Genomic DNA, 21,760 nt, shown 5'->3' on the forward strand with positions numbered 1-21,760 from the left:
GATAGAATTTATTCAGTAAGGTGAAGAAAAATGGAAATGCAGGTAGAGTGGGGCTTGGGTTGTATGACATGTGTGAGTTCCAGCACTTTTCTTTTACAAAAAAGCACTCTGTGTGTGTGTGTGTGTGTGTGTGTGTGTGTGTGTGTGTGTGTGTGTGTATTAAGTGTATATATGGTAACCAAGTCACCATAACACTCTTACCCCAAATATATATGAACTGGACTCAGTTCCCATCCTAGCCCAATGCCTGGTGAAGAGCCAGGTCTTAATGGACTTCAGCATTCCAGAAGTCTAAGACAATAGGGGACTTCTAGATGTCAGGGAGGCTGTTTCATAGGGCAGCAGCTGCTACAGAGAAGTCCAGATGACATCATGTAACAGAAAGGGTGCTCACCCTATTTTTGATGACAGGAATTTGATGATACCCTCAGAGACAGTCCTGTAAGTGTAAGCAAACTGGACCCATACTTTATAAGTCTTCAAAGGTGATAACCAATACCTTGAATTGCACCTGGAAGAAAATGGGGAGCTACAGCAGTTTGCAAATCATCAGTGTAATATACACAAACTGCATGATACCCTGAACTCTGTTAGCTATTTCATTCTCAACCAGTTGAAAGTTTTGAATGGTCTTCAAGGGTAGCTAAATATAGAGAGCATTGCAGTTGTCCAATTGGTAAGTTACTAAGGCATTATTAAGTGATCATGTGCAGAACCTCCCAATCCACCAATTAGTACAATTGGCAGACAAGATGAATAATACACAAAACCATCCTAGCCACAGCTGACACTTCATCTTTGAACAGGAGCCATCAGTCAAAATGTCTCTCAAATTTCACACCAACTCTTCCCGGGGGGAAGTCTATTCCATCAAGAGTTAAATATTGCAATTCTCCAATTCTAGAGCAACCCTACCTTGCTAGGGTTGAGTCATAGTTGACTCCTTTACATCCAGACCTTCTCAGTCTTAAGGCACTGAGTAGGCACCTGAATAGTATAATTTGTTTGGACTGAGATGGAGATGCACAACTGAGTGCATCTCACCCAGAGGTTTCATGTAGATGTTAAACAGGAGGGATCCAGCTTCAAGTAGATATTAAATAGGAGGGATCAGAATATTGGGCCCTGAGGCACTATATATAAGGACTGACTTGTACCTCTCCCACTTCATGAACACTGACTGGAACTGACCAGAGAGAAAGGAGAAAAATCATTGTAAAAGAGTGTCTGCAGCCCAACCCACTACGTTTGTTCAGAATAACAACATTCATAACAATATTAATGAATGCTTCCAAGTGGTCCAAGAAGGCCAAAATAGATGCAGCATCCCCATCCTGAGCCCTCAAACGATCATCCATAAGTGAAAACAATGCTGTCTCATAACCCAGCCTGAAACCCAACCAAAAAGGGTTGAGGTAACCTGCTTCCTCCAATACCTTTTTAAGGGGAGCACCCACCATTCTCAAAATAACTATCCCTAAAAACGGAAGGTTGGAGACCTGATAAAAGTTGTTCTTGATGACAGTCAAAAAGGAGCCTTGGTGGAGCAGTGGGCTAATGCCTCCTTAAGTAACACCAGCTGCCTGCAATTAGTGCAGGTTCGAGTCCCACCAGGCTCAAGGTTGACTCAGCCTTCCATCCTTCCGAGGTAGGTAAAATGAGGACCCAGATTGTTGGGGGCAATAAGCTGACTTTGTAATAATGACGCTTGGGGGGGGGCAAAGCCCTAATAAGCAGGCATGTGCATAGAATGAAGGCTATTGCTAAGCACATTGGTTTGTGCTTAAATTGTAAGCCGCCCTGAGTCTTCGGAGAAGGGCGGGATATAAATGGGATTTTAAAAAAAACACCTACTGCCTCCTTCAAGGCAAGAATTACTGATAGTTCTTGACTCAATGTTAGAAATGGAGTCTGTCCATTGTAGTTGTAAGTCATGATGGCAATAAAGCAGGTGACTGGACCTTTTATACGATCTTTTGCAGTGGTTGTTACGCAACTACCGCAGTCATAAAGTAACTTTTATACTTGCTGTAGGGCAGGCCATGTCATAAATACAGTCTCATGACTGCAGAATATTGCAAATGGCCATAAATTTGGGTCAGTTGTTAAGTGCCTGACATGTGATCATATTGTTTTGTCCCAGCCTACACGAATATTGTTGAGCCGCTTACTCACAAGAAAAAACCCCTTTGCATGGAACAAGGCAGGACTTGATAAGATAAACCCCTTTTATTTTTACACAGCTTTTATCAAACAAAACTGCAACCAGTACTTTAGCTGTTGAAACGAACTAGATTCAGTCTCTTGAATTCTCAGCTGGAATGCTCAAGGTTTAACTCACTCAAACACAGAGAAAGCTGACAAACCTGGTTAAATAGCCAAGAATCCTGAGGCAAGAAATCCAATGACAGAAGCACGAAATCGAAATCGTAGCATGAACGGTTGCCTTTGGCAACCAGCCCCTCCTACACCTCTCATCTTTATAGTCCAGCCAGGGCGTGGCTTCTTAGTTTTTTTATTTTTCCTGGAGAGCTGCCCCACTGCCTCTGCTGTCCTGCATGACTTTCCTCCCTGTGCATCCATGCATCTGGAACAGGCCTTAGCTGCTCTTTGTCTTCACTCAGTTCAGGCCCCCAACCCAGCTGCCTCTATGCCTGAGCGTGATTAGATGGGCCCAGTGTCACATCTAGCTGTGAGTCTTCATGCTCCTCATAGCCTTCCACAGACTCTGATGTGACCCCAGGCAACCCTTCCCCCTCATCCGATTCATCTAGCTCGGCTGCCAGATCTGCTGGCAGGTGAGGACTCACAACACATATGACCAACGAGGCAGCAGCAGGATGGCTGTCAGAACTTCAGAAGTAGATGTACCTTTGAGGGGGTTCTGTTGTGACTTTGAATGGTCACTAAGCAACTGGTTGTAAGCTGAGGTACCCTCCACAAAGACGCATTAAGCACTGCATGAATCCAACCACTTGCCACCTTACAAGATAAATTAACCAGACACAAGGCCCATGGGCTCAAGAATCCTGTCTACTTCTTCAGAGCCAACCAACTGAAACTCTTCCCAATTAATTGAGCAAAAGCATCCAACATCCACTTCCATACGATCTGCCCAACTCAGCAAATCTGAGCAACTTTATCCAACAGACCCTCTTTAGAGAGGCCTTGCATGAGCTCCCCCCTTTACCAAGAAAAGACCTAGTCACCTGAAACCGAGCTATTAGCAGATACAATAAGGAAAAGTAAGCTTGTTTCACTGCTCTTACAAGGCAAGACCTAATAAAGGCTCTCACCTGTACTTGGATCAGGTTTGTTGTCTGACTTTCTCTACAGCACTCTAAATATCTGTTTTATTTAATCTCCTGAATCCCTCCTCAGTTAACTGAAGTGCTGCAGGCCCACAATCACAGAGTCCACATAGGAAAATCTATTTCAAGACTGTTATTGCACGTTCACTTCAGGCCATGACTAAGGCCTCTAGAAAACCATGTATGGAGCTAATATCACTGTGTTCCCTCTAAAACCCCACTGGGTCTATCTATCTCCTGGGGTGAGATGATCAAATTAGCCCTTCTTCCTTGCAGTGGACAGGTACAGAGAACTTCAGGACCCCAGGAAGTAATCTGTCCATAGCAAGAGACTGATGTAACATCCATCAGCACTTGATCATATTCCAATGTCCCATAACAAAAAAAATCAAATGTGGGACTTTCTTAAGTTATTTTTGACTCTGGGATACAAATACAGAATGATGTCCCCAGGACTATCAATTTAGGGAATTCATTGACATTTCAGCCACAGAATCAAGAAGTTCAAGTAAGAATATTATTACATCAAAGGGAGGGAGGGAGAGAAGCAAGTGGTCTTGACTGACCTTTGTGATCCAAACTCACAAACAAGCCCTCAAATCCAGCTATCTCTGCTGCAGCATCTCTCAGGGCTAATAGAAACTCCCAATAACAGCAGCCCTATCTCCATCCATTCCTGGACTCACAGGTGATACCACATGAATGATACTGGTGCTAGGAAGTGTGAACCTGAGGCTACGCAGGTTTGCTGCAGTGAGGGTCTTATGGATAGCTGGTGCTGCTGAGATTTGCCTCAGTGCTGGGGCCAAGATGCTGGCTCTGCTGGGGCTTGAGGTGCTGCTGGGCTTAGAGGTCAGTGCTGGGGCTTGAGACCAGCTGGCACTGCTGAGGCTTGCTGCTGCACTGGGCTTGCTATGGCACTCTGGCCGAAGCAGTGGTAGCAGACTGAAACTGTTGAAGGCTACCCTCACTGAGGAGTGCTGCTTTATTCTTGTGCTGCTGCAAGCCCAATAATTCCTAGTACCCATCTGCAGTACCTGCCCTGTTGGCCCATAGATCTCACCTGCTGGCCTACCTAATGATCCACATAACAACAACCGGGACTGCCCGAATTTCAGTCATTAAGCAGTGAAGTCACAAGACGTTATGCTTTATGACAGCCTCACTTAGTGATTGAAATCCTGGTACCAACTTCCATTGTAACCCAAGGATTATTTATATTTTCAACAGAATTGGCTGGAAATGTTTATTTTATTGCTCAAAATGCAAACCTTAAAATATAAGTTGTTACCAGCTTTAGTAAAGGAAAAATATTCAGATCTAGTGAACAACTATAAAAACATGAATACGACAGCTGAAATCTGGCTGCACAGTTTTCCATCATTTTTAATTTTGAACAAGGCACATTCAATGTAAACAAACAAAGAGTACCCCCAAAAATTCCAAATGCAGAAAAAACAAAACAAAGCAAACACTGGAATATCTTTGACATGTGATGTGGTCCTGCCTGTATAATACTACCATCTCTTAGCTGGATCCCTAACAGCCAAAACAAAAAACAAAAACCCATTGATTGCAGCTTTTGTTTACATAACACTTTCTACTCCTGCCTTGAAAATCTCAAGTAAATATTTTGCAACAGTTCATACAGTTTTGGGATTAGATAATATCAAATAAAATTGTTTTCATATAATTTGCTATAATCTTGCTTCTATATTTACAACACTGAAAAAATGGAAAATCTCTGCCTTAGACAAAGCTTGATTTTTACTGTTAGAGATTTCTTATTTTAAAAAAAATATCTAAGCTCACTAATTGTACAAAGAAAAAAGTTGTATAAGATTTATTGATAGAAAAACATAAAAAGGCAAGTGGCCATGCTAGATCAGATCATCTAGCCCAGCATTCAATTTTAACAAGATTGCTAAAAAGTTAATTACAAAGTATAAAAACAGCCCCTCTGAAATGTTTGTTCTTAATACCAGGCACTCAGATATACAGAACCTAGCTATGCAGGATAATCCTAATTGATATACACTTTCTTCAGAAAAATAGTTGAATCCACAGTTGAATTCATTTAAATTAGTGCCATGTTTTTGTTTATAAATAAATCATTCTGTGATGTTGTGGTTTTATTGCTTTCTACAGCTTGGTACAAGAGGGCCAAAAAGTCTTGAACCTTATGCCTTAGCTGTCTCTGACCAGATTATTGCAATGTACTCATTGCAGATGAATATATACAATGTATTCATTCATCCAGAAGCTGCACCGAATAAGAATGCAGTGGTGTAGATAGTTATAAATGTGGCAACTCTACTACTTTCAAGCTACACTATCTCCCTTTAGTCTTCTAGATGGAATTCAGGGTGCTAGTAATCACCTATAAAGCCCTCCAGGGTACAAGTCTGGGTGATGTGCAGGACCACCTAAGATTATTTCTGTCAATCCTACGGTATATGTTTAACAAAATGGGCACGCTCTAGGTCCCTTCCTTGAAGCAATGTTATCTGATGAAAGCTAGTAGTGCCTTTTCTGTTGTGGTGCTTGCTCTCTGAACAACCTCTCCAGTCAACTGAAATTCAGTTGGCCCAATACAGTCAATCTTCAGGAAGGCTTTAAAACTTGTTTTCTTTGGATGGTGAACTTTGGGAGATGGAACTTGTGCTATTAGTATATCGATTTGTTTTGCTTTGATTTCTTGATATTTTTTTATTTTAATTGTAATTTTTTTTCCTTTGATTTTATTAATGCACACAGTTGAGACTCATGATCATGCATGTTAAGCAGCCGTATAAATGTTTTAAATAAATAACATGGGTGGCACAACAATCTATCAGGAAGCATCCAGAGTTATCCTTCATGGATTGTGATGTTTGTCTAAAGCAGGGGTGTCAAATTTGCAACGTCACGTGACATGTCACGACGTATTGCAACTTTTTTTCCATTGCTGGCAATGAGATGGGTGTGGTGTCAGCATGATGCATCCGGCCTATGGACCGGTAGTTTGACACCCCTGGTCTAAAGCATAGCTATGCCACTCAAAGTTCCCACTATGAATTTTTTTCTTTCTAGAGGAAGCATTCTCATTGATAATAGAATAATTGAAAATAGTTCTACCCCTGTATTTTTCTCAAAATGGATTGTATATTTTCATACAGTTTGAAAAATACAACACATTTATTTAAAAGCATATTATAATACTATAGAAGTAACTTGGGTAGTAAAAATGACAAAATCATAAAATTAACAGTATTAATTTTTGTAATTTCAAAAACTACAGATTTGTACCTGTTCTGCCTTTCAACAATTTATTCAGATAATATTGCCTTTCCAGTTGTGGATTTGCACCAGGACGTAACAATGCTTTTCCTGATCCTCGGTTACTTGTAACAGCCACTGGTTTTCCTGCAAATTACAATTAAAATGTAAGACAAATCACACTGCATCCATTTTTACAAAACTGAAAATATTCAGTTTGTTTCTGTTTTATAGATCTCAATTATTCATTTTAGTATTATTTAGAAAATTTATATGGCTGCCAAACCTGTGAGCTTGCCAACAAAATGTAAAAATGATTATAAAAACAGCAACATACACTGAAAAAATGTAATAGGATACAAGGTCCAATTCACAAGTCCCCAAAACACATATATCTACTAATCATCTGTGCTTATTCTTGAGGGAAAAGTCAGATTTTCATAGCATTCAAGAAAGCTGGCAGGTTCACAATCTCTTTGTGGAGGTTGTTCTATACAGCAGGGGTAGCAGTAGAGAAGACATATCTGCTGGGTACTGAAGGTGACACTGTTTCATAGAAGAGACTGGAACATATTCATCTTGTCAAATCTGGTGAAATGGGTAGAAACTATTTGAAGCCAAGTGGTTCCATAAGTAACCTATCCTTGCACCTCTGTAGTTTTAAATGTGATAAATGAATTGCTACTGTAAGCTAGTGCAGCTTATGCAGCAAAACTGTGACATGGGTAAATCTAGATGCTTTCAGTATTGTGTGTGCCATTGAACTCTGTACTAGTTAAAGGTTCCAAATGCTTCTTAAGAGCAGCTCTATGTACAGGATGTTGTATTAATCCAACCAGGAAATGACTAAGGTGTGAATGACAGTGATCAAAATCTCCTGATCCATGAACAAGAGTAACTGACTCACACAATGGATTTCTGCAAAGGTCCTCTTAGCCACAGCTGCCATTGCTTCTCAAGCAGTAATCATGAGTCCAAAATCCCCAAACCACATACCAGCTTTGTTTTGGGGAAACTCAACTCCATTTCAGATTGCAAATGGAATGGTTCCAGACTCAAGAGGCCCAAAAACCCACAGCAACAAAAAACCTGATGGGACTGAATTACAAACTTCATATAGAGATGTGTCTCCAGCCACTGGTTAAATCATTTGTACATTCTGCAGTAGGGATATGTAACTGGGTTAGTTACAGCCAGCTATTAAACAGAGGTGGGAAGAGTATCAAGTCCTGAAGTACTGCACATAATAGAAGTCCAAGGCTAGACCTCTCCTTTGCTACTAAAACTAACTTGAATTCATCCAGGAGGGCAAGAATGAACCACCTCCATACTGAAACTTCAGAGGTCATCCACCAGCATCATCGATCAAAGCTGGTTTGGTACTATAACCTGGCCAGAAACCTAAATGGAAAGTATGCAAATTATCTATTTCTTCTAGGATCTTTTGATGTTGTGAGCCATTTAGTCAAGTTGGGGGTAGAACAGACTAGACTAGACTAGACTAGACTAGAATAGGAACATTTTGTCATTGTGTAACTCACAATGAAATCAAGTGCTGTCCTCAGTGCACACTACACACAAAAACCACAAATAAGAACATACATTATATACACACACATCCTTCATATTCTATTCACCATTGTGCTGCCCCTAATATTGCACTTCAATGTTGCACTATACTGTGGTATTTAATATGGCTACAGCTCTGGGATAAAAACTATTTTTCAGCCTATTTGTCTTTGTTTTTATTATCCTGTACCATCTGCCAGATGGTAATATTCAAAAAAAGAATGTCCGGGATGAGTCTTTAAGAATGTTTTGAGCTTTCCTAAGACAACGGAAACTGTTGTCGGGGGGGGGGGGAGAGAAGAGAGGGCAGCTAATAATCCTCTGGGCGATGGTAATGACCTTCTGGAGTGCTTTCCTATCTGCTACTGTGCAGCAAGCAACCACACACAAATGCAATAGCTTAGAATGCTCTCTATGGAACAATGGTAGAAGGTCACGACCAGCAGGTTTTCACTCAGTTGTTGTTTCCTGAGAAGTCTCAAGAAATATAATCTATGATGGGCCTTCTTAACCAATGCTAAACATGAGCACTCCAGATCAGGTCCTCTTTTATGGTAACACCCAGAAACCTAAAGCTTGCCACCCACTCCACAGTCTCCGCTGATGATCAGGGCTGAATGTCTGATCTATTCCTCCTGGAATCTACTATAAGCTCCTTGGTCTTGGTTGTGCTAAGAACCAAATTATTGTCTCTGCACCACAAGAACAACCGCTCCACCTCATCCTGGTAGGCAGACTCATCCCCCTTGGAGATAAGCCCCACCACTGTTGTATCATCTGCAAATTTAACAATAATATTGCTGGGATGAGTGGAGGTGTAGTCATACGTTTAAAGGGTGTAAAGTAGGCGGCTCAACACACAACCCTGTGGGGAGCCCCTATTAAGAATAAGGGCTGAAGAGATATAGTTGTCTAATCTAACCCTCTGAGAGCGGCCAGACAGCCTAGCCCAGCTGCACTTCCACGAGGGGGCACCCAGCTGCACTTACCTCCTCCTTGAGGTGGTTGCTGCTGTGCTCGCTCTCCTTGGCCAGGTTGCTCATGATGGGTGCAGGAGGGCAGAGTGTGTGGGTCAGAGGGAGGCCATGTAAGGAGACCTGGCTTTGTAATCAAAGCATCCTCAGCAATAGGATGGGAGACCACCAGGGAATGGCAAAAGGGCAACAGGGCTGCTGATGGCCAAGTCCTAAGGTAGGACTTCCCTCAGTCCCTCCCTCCCTCTCATTCCAATCTCCTTCCTTCCTTCATTCCTCCCCTTCTTCTCTGCCTCCCTCCTTTTCATTCCCATCTCTTTCCTTCCCTTTCTTTCTTCCTGTTTCCCTCCCCTCTTTCCTCCCCTCCCTCCCTCTCTCTGTGCCCAGGAAGGGATGAGGGGGGCAGCACTTCTCTCAAAGATTAAGAGTTGGAAGAGACCTTTGAGGTCTTCTACTCCAATCCCCTGCTCAAGCAGGGGACCTATACCATTCCAGACAATGGAATATCCAATCTCTTCTTAAAAGCCTCCAGTGATGGAGCATCCATAACTTCTGAAGGCAAGCTTTTTCACTGGTTAGTTGTTTTCACAAATCCTTAGTTCTAGGCTGGTTTTCCTCTTGATTAGCTTCCATCTATTATTACCTTCTGATACTTTGGAAAATAGGTTGATCCCGTCAAATGTTGGAACACTGCTATCATGTCACCACCCCTAGTCCTTTTCACTAAGTTAGACATACCTAATTCCCACAAACATTTGTCATATGTTTTAGCCTCCAGCCCTCTAATCATCTTTGTTTACCATCCACTTAGACCAGATGGTCCCTCTGGTTTAGTTTATAGAACAGTGGCCACGAGCAGAGCCTTCTCAAAGACAGCACCCCAATTATAGAACTTTCTCCCAAGGAAAATATGAACAGTGCATCCCTCACCCATTTATAGGCAACTCCAAACACACTGTTCAGCCAGGCATATGTAGAAAAACAATACATTTTATGGTCAAACAACACTAAGTAAATTACTACTAAGTATTTTTAAAAATAAACATTTGGTTTAGATATTAATAACGAACCTTTTAGATCTGGTCTATCTCGGATACCAACTGATACAAAGAAGCAGTCCATATCCACATGCATTATGCAACTTTGATGTTTGGCTGAATTCAAGAAGAATGTACTATCTAGGAAAAGAACAGTAAACAGACAATTTAATCCTGGCTAAATAACTATCCATCGTTTCTAGTAAAACTAAAAAATTAACCTTAAACTATCTCTCGATTCTTCATTAATTACCTTTTAGTAAAATATAAAAGAAACATCAAACTATAGAAAATTTCAAATTGCTTAACAAATTGCCACCTTATCTTTAGTTACCTTTTTAATGCTATACAACTCCAATTCCCAAATACTTATGTTCTGACCAAAACAACCATACCAGGAGAAATGTAGCTAATCAAAATATCCACCATTTCACTGAAAAATAAATATGTGACAACTTTTAAAATATAATTTTAAAATATTTTTACCTAAGTCAGCTTTATTTATTGTAGATTGTCCTGCTTTATTTTTTTTCAACTTTTCTCTTCCTGGGAAGCTAGCATTATTTTGTTTCTGTAGCGTGTTGATAAACTCTGTAAATTCACATTTCCAGGTAGATATATGATGCAGTCTTGAATGAGAATAAAAATCTGAAATGAAATTGCCATTAGAAGGTTTGGACAAAGGTGAATAATCTTCCTTATTAGGATCAGGTACTGAAGTAGTGCTTTTTGTGCTTGAAGGCCCCTGAACAGTATAGTGATGAGCACCATTTATTTTAATATTACTGTGCAAAGATGAAGAAGATGAATGACTCATAGTCCTGTGCACATTTCTTAAAAGTTCAGTGTTTCTGTTGCTTTGTTGCAAATGCTGCTGAGAACAGTCTCTAAAATCAGTGCTTTCTTTTACTTCTTCATGCAGAGGAGACAGTCTGCTTGTAACACTTTTGTCAAAGTGTAGCAAACCATCCTGCATCTTTAAGGCACTGTTGGAACTATGACTATGTCCATTAAAAATGGAAAAGTTGTCTTTCTGATGTATTCCATTCTGTTTGCTTCTGGAAAGAGCTTGCTCCAACTCCAGGAATCTTGTAGTTTCAGCTTCTTTCTTTGATTTACTCACTCCATTTGTTTTCATTTCATTCTCTACTTCATGCTTCTTTACAAGACTATTTCTAAAATCAAGAAAATTGATAAAACAAATACGTAAGACAAAGTTTAAACTATTTCCTCTTTTTGTTGTAATCCTTTTATATGAAAACTAATAACGGAACTTACTATGACGTGTAATATTTTCTGCACAAGAGGCATTTTCCAAATATTTTAATTTTGTTATACATTTGCCACACTTTCAATATATCTACATTATGCTGTACATATTTTATTTCATCACCTAATCAGAAATTGAGTATTACATAAATGTTAGCATCTGCAGTTTGCTAGGTGATATGGTTCCTCGTAAGGGGTTAGCTCTAACCTTTTGCAGGTTGTGTGGAGGAATTTGCACATTTGTGGATAAAGGCGCTCAAATTAACTCCCAGTTGGACTCTGGCCTTGTCACAGGTCTAGAAGAGATGCTTGGGAAAGTGTCTTACCCAGTTATCTGGTAATGGTTTGAATCTGTTGGACCTAAGGAAGTGGACAGGTCCTTAGGATTGTGACCCTAGTCATCTTTAATTCCATGTAACGTCTGGCCTGTGAAAGCGCTTGGGGGTAGTTGTGTGAGTGGGTTCTAGCAGTGATGAATTCTTCCTGGGGTAGGGGATAGTTCCTTTATCTCTTAAAGAAATACCAAATTATATAACTCTACCCTTGGTGAATTAAGTGATGCTCTGGAGGCTGTGAAGGTTTGGGCAATGAGCAGTTGTCAGTCATGGCTAGGAGGGCCTTTGATAGCTCTATCTTGTGCACAACTAGTCTCATCCATGACTGCCAGACCCTGCTTGATTACTCATGTCCTAATCACCTCATGTAGCCTGCAATAAAGGCTACATGAGGCTGTCCTTGAGGAGTATCTTCAACTGGTACAGAATGTAGCAGCACAGGCAGTTATGTCATTCGTTGGAACAGTCAGGTTACTCTTCTGCTCTACAAGTTGCATTGGTTGCCAATTTGTTATCAGATCAAATTCAAAGTACTGGTTTTAACCTTTAATCCCTTCATGGCATAACACAAGGCTATCTGAGGGACGTCCTCTTCCCGATTATTACAACTTGCCCTATTAGAGAAGACATGCTGCGAGTACCATCAGCCAGAGCAGGGGTGTCAAACTCAATTTCATTGAGGGCTGCATCAGCATTGCGGTTGCCCTCAGGGGCGGAGGTGTGTGGCCAGGGTGGGCAGCCTACTGGGTGGGCATGGCTGGAGTGTGTGTGGCCTACTGGGTAGGCATGGCCAGCTCTACATCATTCGTGTCAAGGATACCTATATGGGCCTGGGCAGGAGTGGAACAGGGTCTCTGGCAGAAGGAGATGGGACTGGGGCAAGTGCCAAGGCATGGTCCACTGGAGGAGCCTCACTGTTCCTCTCAGGCCATGCGGGGGGGGGGGCTGGATGGTGGCGTGGAGGTCAAATGCCCAGCCCAGCCCTCAAGCACCCGCGGCACTAAGCCCAGCCCCACTTCCCCAAGGGGCGCCCAGCTGCACTTAATTTCTCAAGGCTGCTGGTGCTGTCCTTGCTATCCTTAGCCAGGCTGCTCATGATAGGTATGAGGGCAAAGTCAAGAGGGAGGCCCACTCCCTCTCCATGTGAGGAGACCTGGCTTTGTATCCAAAGCTTCCTTAGCAATAAGATGGGAGACCCCCCCCCAGGATAGGCCAGGAGGGGGCAAGGGGATGGTGAAAGGGCAGCAGGGAAGGACTAAGGCAGGACTTCCCTCAGACCCTCCCTCCCCTCCCCCCTCCCCTTCCATCCTTCCTTCCTAAGAGTGGTGGTAAAATATTTGAGATGAGGGAGGGAGAAAAACAGGCAAGAAACGCAGCTGGGGATGTGTCATCGCCTGGAAGTGGCCAGCACATGGCCCTCGCCTACTTCACATATCCACCTTGGTGGGCTCTGGTGGAGGGGATGCCATGAGCAGCATGAGAGTCGATGTTACCTGCGCAATGCTGCCCAGCCCACCTGCCCGGTTTTGGCAGGCATCAGGGTGCTCTCCTCAAAGTGCTGAGAGGCTGAGCTGGGTGGCACGAATCTGAAGAGAAGCACAATGCTGCCCAGCCCCTAGCCTGCCCGAAGTATGCAGGGCCATGTGCTGGCCACTTCCAGGCAATGGTGCATTTCTTCATTCCTCACAAAGGATGATACCTCCCCAGCATGTGCCCAGTGGGCGAGGCTGACATGGCAGGGGCTGGTCCCTCACTGTTTCCAGACAACCTTGTGGAGCTAAGACTGAATGCCTTTCAGCATAGATGGCCACCATGAAATTGTACATTGGCTTCCGGCTGGCCTGGGCCAGGGCCAAGGCAGTGGGGGCCGTTCCCTCACTGTTTCCAGGATGGGTTTACAGGCCACATGAAATCACTTTGCGGGCCATGTCTGAGCTAGAGCTACATTTGGTGGGTCCTAGGAGATGTGTCTTCTTTGCCATGACACTTATGGAACATTCTTCCCCCCGAATTAAATTAGTTCCATTTCTTTTGGTCCTCAAGACATGGTTATCAGATCTACGGTTCCAAGGGAACTAGAGATTTGCTTAGATGGATCAATTGTTGAGGTTGCCTTATTTATCTCTCCTCACCAAGGGTTTTATTTTTATATTATTTATTTCTTAATATAGATTTCTATATTTTTTGTATTTGTTGTTTGTATATTTGAGGTTTTTATCCAAATGTTGTGCACCACTTGAGTCAATGATAAAAACAGTTTTACATTTCATAAAGCTCTTCCTAAGAAAGTATCATAAGCCTGAAACACTAGAGTAACGAATGATTTTCTGAGGATTTTTGTCATGTGTTTTTGTTCAGTTCAGTTTTACTTAATGAAATACAGTACACAGCTGGAACAGACACTGAAAGTAATCTTATTAAATCATACATTATATTGTACTACGTTTTTTGGGAAAACAAGGTAACTGGAAGCAAGGTAATATTAATGTGCATTTTCATTTAAATATGTCTTTTATTTTTTTTTCTTAATGAGCATCAACTGTGGGCAGTATACATGGTTTAGAAGTGTGACACATGAGAGCAAAAGAAAATTAGATACAAAAATAATTTGTCTTCCAATACCTATACCAATACTGTTAAGTCATGGTTTGTTTTAGCCATAATAGGGGGTAAATGGATATAATAATAATAATAATAATAATAATAATAATAATAATAATAATAATAATAATAATAATAATAATAATACATTACCTTAACAGCCCTTAGGTCCTTGATTAGGACTTGAACTGTTAAGTTTTTACCAGGCCCAGACTGTGAATTGAACTGAAGATTATGCACAGTCAATATCTGAAAGACACTGAAGGAAAGGCAGACACAAATCTAACATGGAGCTGGTTTTGATCAGGGGTGCTAAAGAAAGAAACTGAAGGCTTCATTTTCACTGCCCAAGAACAAGTCCTGCAGACCAATTCCATGAAAGCAAAAATTCAACATGTCGGTAACAACAGCAAATGTCACTTATGCAAAGACAAAGATGAAACAGTGGATCACCTTATCAGTGGCTGCAGCAAAATCTCACAAACTGATTGTCTACAACGTCATGATCAAGTTGCCAAAATCATACATTGGAAGCATTGCCAAAAGTTTGGGTTTGAATGCAGCAAAAATTATTGGGAACACCAAATAGACAAAGTTGTTGAAAATGAACAGGTCAAGATCTTGTGGAGCTTTCAAATCCAAACAGATAGACACCTGGCCCACAACACGCCTGACATCACTATTATGGAAAAGAAAAAATTGATATTGCAATACCAGGTGATGCACGAATTGAAGAAAAACAACTAGAAAAAATAACAAAATACTGCGATCTGCAAATTGAAGTTGAATAATTGTGGAGGAAGAAATCAATGGTTGTACCAATAGTAATAGGAGCCCTTGGAGCAGTACCCAAAGGGTTGCCTGGATACCTGGAAATGTTGAAGTTATTACACCTGAATATTCTAACTTTGCAAAAAAACACCTTACTCTGAACTGCTTATATACTCAGACATTACCTTAACAACTTTTAGGTCCTTGGTAGGGACTTGAATTGTTAAGTTTTACCAGTCCCAGATTGTGAATCAAACTGATGATGATGATGATGATAGTAATAATAATAATAATAATAATAATAATAATAATAATAATAATAATAATAATAATAATAATAACAACAACAACAACAACAACAACAACCCAGATTATTGGGGGCAATAAACTGACTTTGTAATAATGCCGCTGGGGGGGGGGGAAGCCCTAATAAGCAGGCATATACATAGAATGAAGGCTATTGCTAAGCACATTTGATTTGTGCTTAGATTGTAAGCCGCCCTGAGTCTTTGGAGAAGGGCGGGATATAAATGGGATAATAATAATAATAATAATAATAATAATAATAATAATAATAATAATAATAATAATAATAATAATAATGATGATGATAATGACGATGACGACAGGACTCATCAGGAGTCAGACAAAGAGTGTCTCTCCCACAAAAAAATGTTGAGATGTAAATTTCTGAAAGCTATACCGTCTTGGACGTCGCCTGTATTAACAAGGTCTGCGCTAGATGTTGGGAGTTCCTGGATATCTGGTGAAAAATGAGTTACAGAACTCAGGATTGTTGGCTGAGCAACCAGGGCTAGCAGCTAACTACTGGAAAAAATGGTGTTTACCCATCACAAATATACAATGATTAAAAAACAGTGATTGAAAACAAAGAAATCTGTTATTACAGATGAAATCCAACAAGAAGAAGATATTTGAAATGAATGCACCAGTTCTGCAAAGAAAAGCATCCAACATCAAAAATATCTGCCAGACTATCTCAAGCTGTATGGAAAAACTCCATGTGAAATAAAATCCCTCCTCAACACTGTATGTATATAGAGACAAAATAGCCTGACAGCCGCGGACAGGAAAGTATTACAGAGGGTAGTGAGCACAGCACAAGACATTGTGGGCTGTTCCCTGACACCACTGGATGACATCGCCAGGGCTCGTTGCCTTGGAAGAGTGAGGAAGATTCTCAGGGATGACTCACACCCTGGACAGTATCTCTTTACTCTCCTACCATCTGGTAGGAGATATAGGAATATAGCCAGCCGTACCAACAGGCTGAAAAATAGCTTTTATCCGTGGGCTGTTAGACTTTTAAATGGGACATAATCTCTGTGAAGTTTTTTGGAACTGCTAGACCTGGGAGGCCGGTGTGTGGTGTAGTTGGTTCACATGGTGTGGTAGGATGGAGGGTTTGTTGTCACTGTGTGTTGGGGGGTGAGAGCACGGGGGGAGGCTCAGCTAATCTCAATGAACACATGTTGTACTTTGACAATAAAGGTTTATTTATTTATTTATTTATATTGCAATGGAGTTTGGATTGGACAAATATGCCACAATCATTATCAAACAAGGAAAACTAATGAAAAGTGAAGAAATCAAGATGCCTCACAAAAATAACAGTAAGAGTCTGGATGAAAATGATTACTAAAAATACCTAGGTATCCTTCAAGCTGACAACATCAAGCACACCGGTCAAGAAAAGATTATAGGTGAATACATCAAGACAGCAAAGAAGATCTTAAAGTCCAAACGCAATGGAGGAAATGCCATCAAGGCAATCAACATCTGGGCAATTCCAGTCATTAAATAAATAGCTCGAATAGTGGATTGGACTCAAGCAGAACTAAAAGCAATGGATAGGAAGACTAGAAAAATGATGATGAGTCATGCCCTTCATCCATGCAGTGACACTGACAGACTCTACCTACCAAGACAAATAAGTGAGCATGGAATGTTGCAAGTACCTCAGATAGTTGAAGAAGAAAAAAATGGCTTTGGAAGAATATTTGAAGGACAGTGAAAAAGATGCACTGAAGTTAGTATACCAGGCAGCCTTACTGACAACTGGAGAGACCAAGCTGGCCTACAAGAAACACCAAATGAGGAACAGAATGGGGGCATGGGAAGGCAAAGTGCTACATGGCCAACACATTAAAAAAATAGCAGGGAAAGCATTTAATAACAAGACCGGACAATGGCTAAGAGCAGGAAAGTTGAAGAAACAGACAGAGGGACTAATTCTGGCTTCACAAGACCAAGCCTTAAGGCACATGCATACAAAGCCAAAATTGAGAAGACAGCAACAGACAGTAAGTGCTGTCTATGCAAGAAGCTGAAGAAACAGTGGATCATCTGGTAAGCTGCTGGAAGAAGATTGCACAGACTGACCACAGACAGCAGCATGACAAAGTAGCAACAATGGTGCACTGGAAGATCTGCAAAAAATATCATTTGCCTGCAAGCAAGAACTGGTGGGAGCACAAAATAGAGAAAGTCAAGAAACTGAAGAAGTTAAATTGCTCTGGGACTTTAGTAATCAAAGCAACAAGCACCTGCCACCTCCAGACTTAACAATTATCAAAAAGAAAGACAACGAAGTCTGGAGAGTGGATGTGGCAGTGCCTGGAGACAGCAAAACAGAATAGAAAGAACTACAAATAGAAATACAATGACTTTGGCAAAGGCAAGCAAGACAGTACCAACAGTAATAGGTGCCTTGGATGCAGTCCCAAAACAACTAGAGCACTACTTGAACACAATTGCCACTAACAAATTTGCCATCAGTCAATTGCAAAAGGCAGCTTTACTGGGAGCTGTTTTCGTCCTGCAACGATATCTGTGACACCATCAAACATCCAGATCTGCCTATCCCAGATCCTTGGTAAAGACTCAACAGGTAGACAAAAATGCCAAACCCCATCTGAACATCTGGCTGACTATGCAATGTTCAATAATAATTCATCAAACCCATCAGAATGGCTGTGGCAAACCAAAATGATGACATCTGCATTATGACATTATAATGCATATCCTACCCCTATGAATTTGTATCCTAAAATCTGGCTTCATCATTATCCAGTTGTCCCCTTGAATGCCTGATACCATGCAACAATAAGCCATAATAATAGTTTACAAACGAAAATGTCTTAAATTATGCATTAAGCCCAAATCAAACATACCCTATTATTGTTTAGTGGATATACAGTACATATACATATACATACATACACCTATTCAGAACTCATGCACAGTATTTAAGCAAATATACAATCCTATGGAAGAATAACTGTAAAACCACTATAACTACCACAAGTATCCAATAATGCTTTCCTGTCCCTGAAAATTATGTGATTTGGTTTTGCTATAGCATGTAACACAAAATGCTGCTACTAGACATATTCAATAAAATGAACCCCTCTCCCCCATATCTTAGTATGATGTGTGAATCTGTGAGCAATAAATATTATCAAGGTGTTACTAGATTTCAGCTCTTAAAATCTGAACAGCCACAAAAAACAAAGAAATATAGAAAACTAACTGCAGAAAAAGACCTAGAGATCCAACAAGTCTGCCCTTTGAGGTTTTTATTGTTTTCTATTTAATTTATTATCTATTCTTATTTTTTAATCTTACTTAACTTTTTAATTTTTGTCAGACATGCCACCTCAACCTCTAAACACCCTGGAAAAAGAACCTGAACTCTAAGTCTAGTATGATCCAACCTATTTTTGTTACTGACATCTACTTCCGAGAAATCTGAGCAGAAGTATTTGTTTAGATGGTTTCCTGTAGTGGCTAGCCATACAGAAGCAGCAAAGAGATACAGAAATTCAGTCCTGACATCTAATTATTATTAGATTTATTGCCTGCCTTTTTAATAAATTTGTCAACTTAAGGCTGCAAAATATCTCATACTCCTGAATCTTATTTTTCCTGCAAGAGTAACCCTGTAGATGGGTTGTGTTGAAAGTTACTTGCCTAAAGTTATCCAGCCAGCATTCAATTCATTTAACTAGTTTCTGGCGGGTTTGTTTTTAACACTGAGTTTTTATTTTGAAGCATTTTGGATGTCTTAAATGGAAAAATAATATACTTCAAAACAATTCTTCTCACTAATGCTACAACTCAATAGTATATAAAACAAAATACACATTTTAAAATTCAAAACTGCAGATAAGGAACAAACCCATGCTAATGTACTTAATTAGTGTTATTATGCTAGAAATGAGTTGCACAGTAGTAAAACTCTGGTGCATCTAGTATGAGAGGACCTGGCTTTAATACTGACAGCATAAATTTAATAAATTAATGCAGATCACCACCACCTGTCTATACTTCTGCAATGCGTTTTGCATACGGGTACTCTTACAGTCTTACAAACTGCAATTAGTCCAATATGTGATGAGTTGTATGTCTGCCAACTGCTAGCAAAGGGAACATAACTAGTACGGGGCTGATTTTGCAGGCCTTATGGTTACAATACGTTTCCAGATATAGTTTAAGTTACTGATATTGAATTATATAGTAAAGCCCTTCATCATCTGACATCTGTACTTACAGGGTTCCCTACTCTAATCAAACCTGGCCCAGCTCATATTTTATAGAAAGTTCCTAGTGGTCCCCCAGTTCTACTAGCTTAGGCTAGATAGCACTGTTTTTCTTTGGTAGCACCACTACTTTGGAATGGCCTTCCTTTGGAGATCAGTCTTGTTCGCTCCCTGTTGTCTTTCAGGAAATTCATGAAAACTGAATTATTTCACAGCTTGTGTCTGTCTGTCTGTCTGTCTGTCTGTTTGTCTGTCTGTCTACCTACTTACAGATAGAGTGAGCGAGCTGTGGTGGCGCAGTGGTTAGAATACAGTATTGCAGGCTAATTCTGTCAACTGCCAGCAGTTCGACTCTCACTGGCTCAAGTCTTCCATCCTTCTGAGGTTGGTAAAATGAGGACCCAGATTGTTGGGGGCAATATGCTGACTCTGTAAAATGCTTAGAGCTATAAAGCACTGTGAAGCAGTATATAAGTCTAAGTACTATTGCTATCTATCTTCCTTACCATTTATGTGTTTTTATAAATGTATTTTTAATTGTTACAGTAATGTATAACTTGGAAGTCTTTTGACTAAGATGGGGAATATGTTTAATAAATAATAAATAGCTTCTAAATAGCAGAGAAATTACAAGAGATATCATGACTGGGGCATGGATAATGATTGAACAGCTCTCAATTGTTTTTAGAAATCAAGGTATGAAGTAAAAAGGAAAAGGTAAAGGTTTCTCCTGTCCAGTCATTTCTAACTCTAGGGGATGGTGCTCATTTCTGTTTTTTAGCCGAGGGAGCGAGAGTTGTCTGAAGATGTTTTCATGGTTATTCACCAGCATGACTATACACCAAGGTGCATGGAGCATGCAAGAGCACTGCAACAAATCTATACAAGTGCAAACAACCCACTTTATATATGTATCAGATCAGGTTTTAATATCACATTGTTGTGTAAACAGTATACTTATCTAAAAAAACTTTAATATGACAACATTTGAAAGAAGCTTGATTTTGGAAAAAAAAGTAATTATTTTTGTCTTATTTATTAGATTGGTATCTGGCTTTGTGATCAGAGATGAAAGCAGCATATGCAGCACTCCTTCCATTTTTCCCCCACCAGAAGAACTCCAGGATATGAGGTGGGCTAAAAAAGAATGGCTCGCTTATAGCCTCCTGTGAACTTCCACGGCTGAGAGTAGACTTGAATCTAGGTCTCTCTACCAGAGCAACACTTTAACCATCACAACTGCATCGGTTTCACACTTAATTCCATTCTACTTCAAACTATAATGTGAGGTATACTTTGAGATCCTCAAATAATTTAATATACATTATCGACATAAACTCATCAACATTTCTCAATCTTAAACTTAATTTCAATTACAAAATGAAAATAATTACTTACACCCTGTTGAGTCCCACAGAGATATTGCTAGGACCTGGAACTGAATCTTCAGGCTTGCATATAGTATTAAACCAGAGGCCTTTCTGAATACTTGTCTGTTTTGTGTAAAGCTGATAAGGAATATATGAAAGGAGTCGTCCAGCCTTTATGCTGTAACAGAATGTCAGAATTTTAATTGCTCAAAAACTTCATGAAAAAATACTCTTTATATACAGTGGAATATTTCTCTGTTCTGAAAGCCTTATTAACAGGTGTGCATATGTAAAGGATATACTATAATCTAAATTCAATTGTTCTTGCTTTCAAGAACATTTTTAGACAGATTTTAAGTGGCTTTAAATGGTGTTACATATTTCTAATTACTCACATCATTCCTTTCAGAAATGCCCAAGACTTAAGCACAGTTCATCTGAATAGGAGGCATTCTCTTATTCACTTTATTGAAATAGCTTTTGAAAATGTGTCAAAATCGTTTCGCATGTGTAATTATACTTTTGAGAAACAAAAATTTACATTCCTCTGGGTGCACACTGGAGATGCTAATTTAGCAATTCCCTTGGACTTAGATGAGTTAAAAGAAAAAAGAAGGCACAAACATAACTAAAAAAAATATTCAAGGAAACTCTGTAAATCAAATTGTTTCTGAGTAAAAGGATGCCTAAATTTGAATGTTTT

The 21,760-nt window shown here is 40.1% G+C and overlaps 1 protein-coding gene across 2 annotated transcripts in view; it reads right to left on the reverse strand.

Moving 5' to 3' along the window:
- Positions 1–21,760, reverse strand: part of REV1 (REV1 DNA directed polymerase) — a 61,238-nt gene that overhangs the window by 25,951 nt on the left and 13,527 nt on the right. For both annotated transcript variants that reach the window (XR_014492566.1, XM_083362959.1), the window contains exons 5-8: positions 21,086–21,235; positions 10,636–11,324; positions 10,183–10,290; positions 6,600–6,716 (exon numbers count right to left, since the gene is read on the reverse strand). Coding sequence is in view for 1 of the 2 variants with exons in the window: in XM_083362959.1 (XP_083219085.1) it covers positions 6,600–6,716; positions 10,183–10,290; positions 10,636–11,324; positions 21,086–21,235 (1,064 nt within the window). In the remaining variant the exon portion in view is untranslated. The remainder of the gene's footprint in view (positions 1–6,599; positions 6,717–10,182; positions 10,291–10,635; positions 11,325–21,085; positions 21,236–21,760) is intronic.

The sequence above is a fragment of the Vipera ursinii genome (genome assembly GCF_947247035.1).
Source record: "Vipera ursinii genome assembly, chromosome: 4".
Classification (NCBI taxonomy): Eukaryota; Metazoa; Chordata; class Lepidosauria; order Squamata; family Viperidae; genus Vipera; species Vipera ursinii.